This window comes from Cervus canadensis, chromosome 28 (assembly GCF_019320065.1).
Source record: "Cervus canadensis isolate Bull #8, Minnesota chromosome 28, ASM1932006v1, whole genome shotgun sequence".
Taxonomy (NCBI): Eukaryota; Metazoa; Chordata; class Mammalia; order Artiodactyla; family Cervidae; genus Cervus; species Cervus canadensis.
Genome location: NC_057413.1, coordinates 21,400,706 through 21,411,484, shown reverse-complemented (window position 1 = coordinate 21,411,484; position 10,779 = coordinate 21,400,706). Strand labels below are relative to the sequence as shown.

The 10,779-nt window shown below is 37.2% G+C and overlaps 1 protein-coding gene across 1 annotated transcript; it reads right to left on the bottom strand.

The window, feature by feature from the left end:
* Window positions 1–935: 935 nt before the first annotated feature.
* Window positions 936–1,898, bottom strand: LOC122429246 (putative olfactory receptor 2B3). Its single transcript, XM_043449482.1, has one exon. It carries the CDS (start codon window positions 1,896–1,898, stop codon window positions 936–938), a length of 963 nt encoding a protein of 320 aa, XP_043305417.1.
* Window positions 1,899–10,779: the final 8,881 nt, after the last annotated feature.

Below are 10,779 nucleotides of genomic sequence, written 5' to 3'. Positions count from 1 at the left end.
AGCTTGGGACAAGTAAGAATTTGGGGAATGAAGGAATAAAGGGAAAAAATACAATTCATCAGAAATAAAGGGATGAATTAAAAAGAGGGTTGGAAATAAAATTCAACTGAGGGCTTCCTTGATGGCCCAGTGGTTGAGAACCCGCCTTGCTATGCATGGGACACTGATTTGATCCCTGACCTGGGAAGACCCCATATGCCACAGAGCAAGTAGGCCTGTGTGCCACAACTACTGAAGCCCACGTGCCCTGGAACTTGTGCTCCACAACAAGAGAAGCCACTGCATTAAGTCCTCTCATCGCAACTGCAGTGTAGGTACTGCTCGCTGCAACTAGAGAAAGCCTGTGTGTAGCAACGAAGACCCAGCACAGTGAAAAATAAATAAATAAATATTTTAAAATTCAACTGATATGTCCAGTTTCTAGGACGAGAGGCACACACTTAGCTAGTTTAAAGCCAGCTATTACTAGATTTGGGACAGACTACATGCTTGGAACCGTTCTGAAGAATGCATATGAGGACTTGTTTGCTATGGGGAAACTTCTTGCTTATGATTGCTTGTTATTTAGTCAGAAAGACGTGGAAATCCCTAACCAAGGTGGTAGACAAGATAGTTCTCCAACATATAGTATATAAGTGGGAAGGTAAACCATCCAAGTGTTCTGAATAGTCAGCATTGACAGGAGGGAATTAGCATGACTTGGCCTCAAAAACAAAGTACACTGAGGAACCTTATAGAAAGCAAAGAAGCTTTTAATTTAGAAAAATATGTTTATGGTCTGAGCATTACTTCCTGAAGCAAGGAAGACTTTTCTAACTATTGGCCTAATTCCATAAACTAGTAAGAGCCTGAAAAATAGAAAAATCAGTTCAAACATTATTACTATTTTTAAGAGAAAATGAGCCTAGAAGATTCTCATCATGATGGAACACTTCTTACTTCTTATAGTAAAATGTTAATAGCATCAGCCTCTTAAAGGCCTCTTTCATATCTTTATTTCTAAGGCTATAGATGAGGGGGTTCAACATGGGTGTGAATATCCCATAGAAGAGGGAAACAATTTTCCCCCAGTCCTTAGAGGTAGAAGAAGGTGGTTGTAGATACATGTATATGCTTGTTCCAAAAAAGAGAGCGACTACAACCATGTGAGACCCACACGTCCCAAAAGCTTTTCGTCGTCCTTCTGCTGATTTGATTCCCAATACTGCTTGAGCTATGAAGCCATAGGAGATGAGGATCAATGTCACTGGAATCAGCAGAATTAACACACTGAAGAAAAAAAGCTCAGCAACAATCGGCTTTGTGTCAGCACAGGACAACTTGAGAAGGGCAGGAACCTCACAGAAAAAGTGGTCCACTTCTTGATGACCACACCGTGGCATGTTAAGAGTCAAGGAGGACTGCAGCACTGAGTTGCTGAAGCCAGTGAACCAGGAGAAGGCTATCATCCTCAAGCAGAACCAAGGGTTCATGATGACAACATAGTGGAGGGGTCTGCAAATTGCCACATACCTGTCAAAGGACATAACAGCAAGGAGGAGACACTCAGTAGCACCCAGGGCCAGGAAGATGATGAGCTGGGCCACACAGCCGGCATAGCTGATAGTCTTCTTGTTGTGAGAAATATTCGTCAATATATGAGGGACTGTGCTTGTGGTGTAACAGAGATCTAAGATGGACAGATTAGTAAGAAAGAAATACATGGGAGTGTGAAGCTTGGGATCCAGAATGCACACTATCATGATGGACACATTGCCAAATATGGTGGTTGTGTATGATATTAATAGTAACACAAAAAGGGGCTTTTGCAGCCAGGGCTTGTCTGAAAAGCCAAGTAATACAAATTCTTTCGGGGAGCTCTCATTTGCCCAATTCACGATGATGCACTTATTTTTCATTCCTAAAAAGTATAAAATAGGAAAGTGGTCAATAGATAATATTGACTACTCTTATTGTAACAGAACTGAATTTAGCATAATTATAGTAAATCATTCATTGCCAAGTATATAGTCAATTAGATAGAATCCCGTGAAATGTAATATGTGTATCATATGGTTAGAAAACAAATCTTCTGTTTTTGTACTTATGTTTGACTTTATGAAGCAAATTATCACATTTAAATGCCATAATATGAACTTGTATGTGTAAAACATGGACAGTTATATGTGCTCAATTTATTCAATTCTTCTTCCTTTTCTTAACTTCTAACTTACCTTAATAAGTATTTTAAGAATAAATGCTGTTTTGATCAAATAATTTTTAATTCAAGCTCAAAATGCTGAATAATATAGAGGTTATAAGAGAATCATGTAAAACTGAACTTGATCTAAAGAAATTATACTTGTTTTAGTAGTAATTTCCTGGTATATTTTGAGCTGCCTCTCTTAAATGACATATATGAACATCCATTCCCACAGGGCAATCATAGTATGAGATGCTTTGATTCATGGTAAAAAAAATTATGGTTAACTTGTGATTTATAATGATATTCAGAGTTGACATCTGGCATCTTCAAATACCTTGATGAAAATTGTAAAATGCATAAGCTAATTGTTGACTTACTACCATGTGACAGGCATTGTTTAATGATTGAAATAATTCTAATTCTCACCAAAACCCTATTAATAGATATGATCTACATTTTACTGCTACAGTGACTCATTGAGAATAAATAATTTGCACACTCTGTAATCTTGAAGCCAAGACTCAAAACCAGGATTTAAAGGCCATTCTCTTTTTTATATATACCTTAATTCCACCTAAATATAGAAAAAACACAAAAGAAAAAAAAAAGAAAAAGAAAAAGCACAAAAGGAAGACACAACAGTGGTAGTCAATGGAATTAAGGAATGAAAACTCAAATAAAGTTGATTTTCTTCAGTCTGTGGAAGTTATCAGTTATTTAGTTATATAACCCAAGGGCACCTAAAGTCCTTCAGCCTACTTTGCGTGTTTAAATTGTCACTGGTTAGACCTATCCCATTTGAATTTACAAATATAAAAATAGATAGTGCTGCTAGATTGATTTAAGAAAGAAGGTAAAATAAGAAGAATTGACATACTTTATACCAGAATGGAATACTTGCCCCTCCAAGTTAGTAACTGCTGCTGCTAAGTCGCTTTAGTCGTGTCCGACTCTGTGCGACCCCATAGACGGCAGCCCACCAAGCTCCCCTGTCCCTGGGATCCTCTAGGCAAGAACACGGGAGTGGGCTGCCATTTCCTTCTCCAATGCATGAAAGTGAAAAATGAAAGTGAAATCACTCAGTCGTGTCTGACTCTTCGCCACCCTATGGACTGCAGCCTACCAGGCTCCTCCATCCATGAGATTTTCCAGGCAAGAGTACTGGAGTGGGGTGCCATTGCACTGATACATAAACCAAAACTTTAGCATGGGATGGCTACATGAGAATGAAAAGAGATGGTGCTAAGATCTGTAGTTCTTTCCATTAGATGTAGTTTTAATTTTGGCTTTTTAGCTACAGATACATTGTTATTTAGTCAATACCAATAATACACTTTCAGTTGAAAAATAGAAACATGTAATTATCTATGGTGAAACAGATCACCAGCCCAGGTTGGATGCATGAGACAAGTGCTCGGGCCTGGTTCACTGGGAAGACCCAGAGGAATTGGGTGGAGAGGGAGGTGGGAGGGGGGATCGGGATGGGGAATACATGTAAATCCATGGCTGATTCATGTCAATGTATGACAAAAACCACTACAATATTGTAAAGTAATTAGCCTCCAACTAATAAAAATAAATGAAAAAAAAAAAAGAAAACTAGAAAAGGATGTAAGACTTGTGTGTACTTTTATTTTTATTTACTTTTATCTTTTTTTTTTCCATTTATTTTTATTAGTTGTGGATTAAAGATCTAAATGTAAGACCAGAAACTATAAAACTCCTAGAGGAGAACATAGGCAAAACACTCTCCGACATAAATCACAGCAGGATCCTCTAAGACCCACATCCCAGAATATTAGAAACAAAAGCAAAAATAAACAAATGGGACATAATGAAACTTAAAAGCTTTTGCACAACAAAGGAAACTATAAGCAAGGTGAAAACACAGCTCTCAGATAGTGTGTACTTTTAAATTTTCACATGAATAAGTTCATGCAGTGATAAAGGATAAATGCAAGATTAAAAATGTGCAGTGTTTATGGCAAAAATGGTTAACATATTAAGATATAAGTAGTTAGTACCTAATATTATGAGAAAAGACTAAAACTCTAGTAAAAAAAAGAGCAGTGGATATAAACAAACATGTTGGAGAAGAAAAAATATGAAGCAAAGGTGAAATTAGAAAAGATATGCAACTTTTTCATCAATAAAGAAAAATCAAAAGAGGGAAATTCTATGTTGTCTACTCACTAGGTAATGTTTTTAAAAAATCACCTTAAAAGTTAGCTTTTCAGAACACTGCCTCTGTAGCTAGAATCTCCCAACATTTTATTTTTGATCTGTATAAGCAAAAGTGAAAGTGTTTGTTGTTCAGTTCAGTTCAGTTCAGTCGCTCAGTCGTGTCTGACTCTTTGCGACCCCATGAATCGCAGCACGCCAGACCTCCCTGTCCATCACCAACTCCCAGAGTTTACTCAAACTCATGCCCATCGAGTCGGTGATGCCATCCAGCCATCTCATCCTCTGTTGTCCCCTTCTCCTCCTGCCCCCAATCCCTCCCAGCACCAGGGTCTTTTCCAATGAGTCAGCTATTCGCCTGAGGTGGCCAAAGTATTGGAGTTTCAGCTTCAGCATCAGTCCTTCCAATGAACACCCAGGACTGATCTCCTTGAGGATGGACTGGTTGGATCTCCTTGCAGTCCAAGGGACTCTCAAGAGTCTTTTCTAACATCACAGTTCAAAAGCATCAATTTTTTGGTGCTCAGCTTTCTTCACAGTCCAACTCTCACATCCATACATGACCACTGCAAAAACCATAGCCTTGACTAGACGGAACTTTGTTGGCAAAGTAATGTCTCTGCTTTTTAATATGCTATCTAGGTTGGTCATAACTTTCCTTCCAAGGAGTAAGCATCGTTTAAATTCTTGGCTGCAATCACCATCTGCAGTGATTTTGGAGCCCCCCAAAAATAAAGTCTGACACTATTTCCACTGTTTCCCCATCTATTTCCCATGAAGTGATGGGACCAGATGCCACGATCTTAGTTTTCTGGATGTTGAGCTTTAAGCCAACTTTTTCACTCTCCTCTTTCACTTTCATCAAGAGGCTTTTTAGTTCGTCTTCACTTTCTGCCATAAGGGTGGTGTCATCTGCATATCTGAGGTTATTGATATTTCTCCCAGCAATCTTGATTTCAGCTTGTGCTTCTTCCAGCCCAATGTTTCTTGTGACATACTCTGCATAGTTGAGTCCAACTCTTTGCGACCCCATGGACTATAGCCTGCCAGGCTCCTCTGTCCATGGGTTTCTCCAGGCAAGAATACTGGAGTGGGTAGCTATTCCTTTCTCCAGGGGATCTTCCCAACCCAAGGATCGAACCCAGGTCTCCGGCATTGCAGGCAGATTCTTTACTGTCTGAATATGGCTCTGGGCAAATTGGTGAATATCCTTGTGCTCAAAATTCAAAGATTCTGTATTGATAATGAGTGTTATTGTATATCTAATGCAGCAATGCCTACACATCTGAACTTAGGACAGCTCTGGAACATAGTAAACATTTAGTGAATGTGAACTAGTTACCACTAATAGCATCAAGAGCATTAATCATTATCAGTAAGTATTAATAGAAATAATATATCATTATCTCCACTTTTTGTGTATATGAAAAAACAGACAACCAAATTACTATTGGTGGAGCCATAACTTGTTATAATTTTCTAATATTATAGTATGAAATTTTTAAATGTACAAGTCATTTTTTCTTTGTTTCTAGCATAATACTGAGAACATCGTTTTCACTTAAATGACAGTCAAGTCAGTGGTTAGTAGGAGATATTGAGTTGCCTTTGGACATGAGAGATAAAAATGCTTTACTCATCAGCTGTTTTTTTTTTTCCTATTTCTGTTTTTTCACATCTTCTATTCAATACTCTTCCCCACATTTTGTATGACACTAATGTCAGCTCATTCATTAGTTCCCTTTTTACGTTACCAGAAAAATGAACTTGCCCTTTGAAAAGGATATTTTCATCCCACTGTCATCATAACACTTCTCCCATTTCTATATTCTCTACTAATTAAAAGAATCCTGAAATACTCCTAATTTTTTTTTTTTTTGGCTTAAAAATTCTGCTGACTCTTTTTTTTTTTCTTTTTGTATGACAATATAAAGGGCAAACATTCGTTCAAAGGAGTGAAATGATAGCAAGTATTTTTGGAGCCACTGAAAATATTTGATATTTATTTCAAGATTCCCAGGAAGCAAATTGAACGCTGGTTGTTTAATGTGAAGCAACCTAAAGGCAGGGAAGTATATGAAATGATCTTGAGAGATCTTTCCCATTCAATGGTAATAACATAATTCGCTTCAGTAGACATCACTCACCTTTCCTTTTTTCTTGTGTCGAAAAGATGTCTACCCCATTCTTTATGCCATGTTTTGAAGGAAGTTTAGTCCAAAGACAGGATGAAAAATGCAGTGATTTTTTGACATTTCACCTCTTGTGAAGTTCTTATTCAGCGACATTTTGTCCACAGACTGAGAATGAAATTAGCACATAACTGGACTGAATCAAAAACATATGAGAAAAGTTCATATGTTGAGGTAAAAGTATATTAGATATAGTGCCTTCAGTCATTCAGGTGTTTTTGATTGAGCCTGGCTCTTCTCACCAAATTCCTAATACAATGAGAAGCTGATTTTATAAATACCAGCAACAGTGATAGAGTCACGGAGAGAAGGTTTAGCTTTAACTGAAGGCTTACCGTTCATACAATACTCTGTGCTCTTTTAGCCCTAGGGATTCCAGAGTCCCTCAAGTTTAACTGGTCATTGTGTCCAGAGTGAAACTATGTGAACTCTATTCCCACCTGTACAGGTAGCATAATACTGGCCCATAGGTGGCTCACACATATTAAAAACTAGATTGAAAATACTAATCATGACACATAAACCATGAAAAATAAGCTTGGGATTGTTTAATCAGAAAAATACAAGACTACATGAACTTTTAATCCATTCTTTTAAATAGTCTCAGGGTCAAATACTGAGACCACAAATGGTGTATATGGGATAATAGTATTTCTACTGTTATTGTTTTTGTGATGAATGTGTTTGGTCGAAACCTGCTAGAGAGCTCCATGTTAAAAAAACTATATCATACAAAGTTCCAACATAAAAATTAACACATAAATTTAAGGTTACCATGAATTCACTGGAGCAGAATTATAGCTGACTCTCCAACAACATGGGCGTGAGCTGCAAAATCCACTTATACACAGATTTTTTCAATAAATATATAAAAATAAATGTATAGAGCATCATGTGTAAGACTTGCGTGGAAGAGGATAGCATATCCTCATGTAGGCATGAGTAATACTTAATATAAAATTAATAATTTAGTTTTTTATTGCTTGTAACTTTGCTTTCAAAGAATTACATTATCATACAGTATACTTTTTTCTCTCTTTCACAGTTAAAGAAACTATGTTTCAGCCTATCATCACAGGTAAGTAGTTTTTTAAAAAAAAATAACAGTATTCTCAATACTGTATTATGAATATGACTGTATAACATATACCATAAACATTTTATAATGATTCACTTATTAGTGTATAAGGTAGGCTACTGTGAAGCAATTATATCAGTTATTTATTTATTTATAAAACATAAAGTAATTATCTATCTCCTTTTTTGTTATCAATGTATGTCATTATACCTTTAAATAAATATGAATTTATTTTTTGAATTGTCTTTTTATTTTTTGATTTCTAGTAATACATGTATACAGTGTTTTGTATCATATAAGGCAATATTAATGTAGGTACTGACAGATGATTCATCTTGTAAACAGAAGATGTAAACTTAAGGTATCGATATATACAGTACAGTACTGTAAATGTATTTTCTCTTCCTTATGCTTTTTAAATATCATTTTCTTTTCTCTAGCTTCCTTTGTTGTAAAGAATATGTTATAGAATACATATAACAGGTGTTAATAAACTGTTTATATTATCAATAAGTCAACAGTAGGCTAGTAACACTTAAGTTTGGGAAGTCAAAAGTCATGGATTTTTGACTGAGTGTGGAGTCAGCACTCCTAACTCCTGCATTGTTCAAGGATCAACTGTAGTAGAAATGTATGGAATTGAAACAGTAATAGTTTTTGAAAATAAGTTGATTTATAACTTGATAGGTGCTCACCTAAGATGACATGATGAAATTGAACTAAGCTTCAGCATAGATACAATCTCAAAAAACATTTTTGCTAGTAGTTTCATGTATTTTTCACTTGTTTCTCTTTTGTATAATGCATTTTTTATAAATTGTAAAATCATCTGTGTAGAATATAATCATTTTCTAAATTATTATATTTCTTAACACTTGTCCCTATTGTTCAGTTCAGTCTCTCAGTGGTGTCTGACTCTTTGTGACCCCATGGACTGCAGCACACCAGGCTTCCCTGTCCATCACCAACTCCTGGAGCTTGCTTAAACTCATGTCCAGTGAGTCAGTGATGCCATCCAACCATCTCATCCTCTATCGTCCCCTTCTCCTCCTGCCCTCAATCTTTCCCATCATCAGGGTTTTTACCAAAGATTCAGTTCTTCGCATGAGGTGGCCAAAGTATTGGAGTTTCAGCTTCAGCATTAGTCCTTCCAATGAATATTCAGGACTGATTTCCTTTAGGATTGACTGGTTTGATATCCTTGCAGTCCAAGGGACTCTCAAGAGTCTTATCCAACACCACAGTTCAAAAACATCAATTCTTCTGTGCTCAGCTTTCTTTACAGTCCAACTCTCACTTCCATACATGACTGCTAGAAAAACCAAAGCTTTGATTAGACAGACCTCTGTTGGAAAAGTAATATCTCTGCTTTTCATTATGCTGTCTAGGTTTGTCATTCTTTTCTTCCAAGGAGCAAACGTCTTTTAATTTCATGGTTGCAGTCACCATCTGCAGTGATTTTGGAGCCCAAGAAAATAAAGTCTCTCACTGTTTCCATTGTTTCCCCATCTATTTGCCATGAAGTAATGGGACTGGATGCCATAGTCTTAGTTTTTTCAATGTTGAGTTTTAAGCCAGCTTTTTCACTCTCCTCTTTCATTTTCAACAAGAGGCTCTTCAGTTCCTCTTCACTTTCTGCCATAAGGTTGGTGTCTTCTTCATCTCTGTGATTATTACTATTTCTCCCAGCAGTTTTGATTCTGGCTTGTGCTTTATCCAGCCCAGCAGTTTGCATGATGTATTCTGCATATAAAATAAATAAACAGGGTGACAATATACAGCCTTGTTATACTCCTTTCCTAATTTGGAACCAGCCCGTTGTTCTATGTCTGGTTCTACTGTTGCTTCTTGACCTGCATACAGTATTCTCAGGAGGCAGGTCAGGTGGTCTGGTATTCCCATCTCTTTAAGAATTTTCCTCAGTTTGTTGTGATTGACACAGTCAAAGACTTTGGCATAGTCAATAAAGCAGAAAAAACATTATTCTGGAACTCTCTTTCTTTTTTGATGATCCAGCAGATGTTGGCAATTTGATGTCCGATTCCTCTGACTTTTCTAAATCCAGCTTGAACATCTGGGAGTTCATGGTTCATGTACTGTTGAAAGCTGGCTTGGAGAATTTTGAGCATTACTTTGCCAGAGTGTCAGATGAGTGCAATTGTACGGTAAGTCCTGAATTTTTTTCCTCCAACATCTGAGGATTCTCATGAGACCATAAAGTATAGTTTAAGAGTGCAGCACTGATGACAGAGGTAGGTGATAAGTATCTGTACCCTTAGTTCACATAATTTATGTCCTCTGAACATGCTCTGGTCAGATTCAAATGTTTGGTTTCCAGTTGTATGCTGAATTTTTACTGCATGAATCCAACCTTATGCAATGGTGGATCTGACAATATCGAGCTTAATAGGAAGCCCCAGTTGCATAATCACTTGATGTCTATACTACATCAGAATAGAAGCTTTGAAAGTATTAGGTTAGTGCTAAAACAATTAAGGTTTTGTACTGTAAATATTTTTAAGGCATTATAACGAGTCTCAAACATATCTTCATTAATCAAAATAGAAGTCATTACAATCAACACATTCTTGCCAACGAGAAATAAGTCTGTTTAGTGAAAGTGAAAGTCGCTCAGTCGTGTTCGACTCTTTGCGACCCAGTCCCTGGAATTCTCCAGGCCAGAATACTGGAGTGAGTAGTCTTTCCCTTCTCCAGGGGATCTTCCCAACCAAGGGATTGAACCCAGGTCTCCTGCATTGCAGGCAGATTCTTTACCAGCTGAGCCACAAGGGAAGCCCAAGAATACTGGAATGGGTAGCCTATCCTGCCTCCAGTGGATTTTTCCGAACCAAGAATCAAACAGGGTGTCCTGCACTGCAGGCAGATTCTTTATCAACTGAGCTATCAGGAAGTCCAAGTCTGTTTATTTCTGTAGCATAAAAATCTGTGCTTCGGGATTCAGTGTACTCTTGGAAATCATTTTCTGTCTCCTGCTGGTTGTGACAGTGGTTTCCTTGCAAAAAGTTGTCAAAATGCTTGAGGAAGTGGTAGTCGATTGGCGAGAGGTCAGGTGGTTATGGCAAATGAGGCAAAACTTTGTAGCCCAATTCCTTCAACTTTTGAGGTGTTGGTTGTGTGATGTG

Excerpts from the sequence above, each read along its gene's own strand:
- LOC122429246 (XM_043449482.1), bottom strand. The coding sequence starts at position 1,898 with ATGAAAAATAAGTGCATCATCGTGAATTGGGCAAATGAGAGCTCCCCG.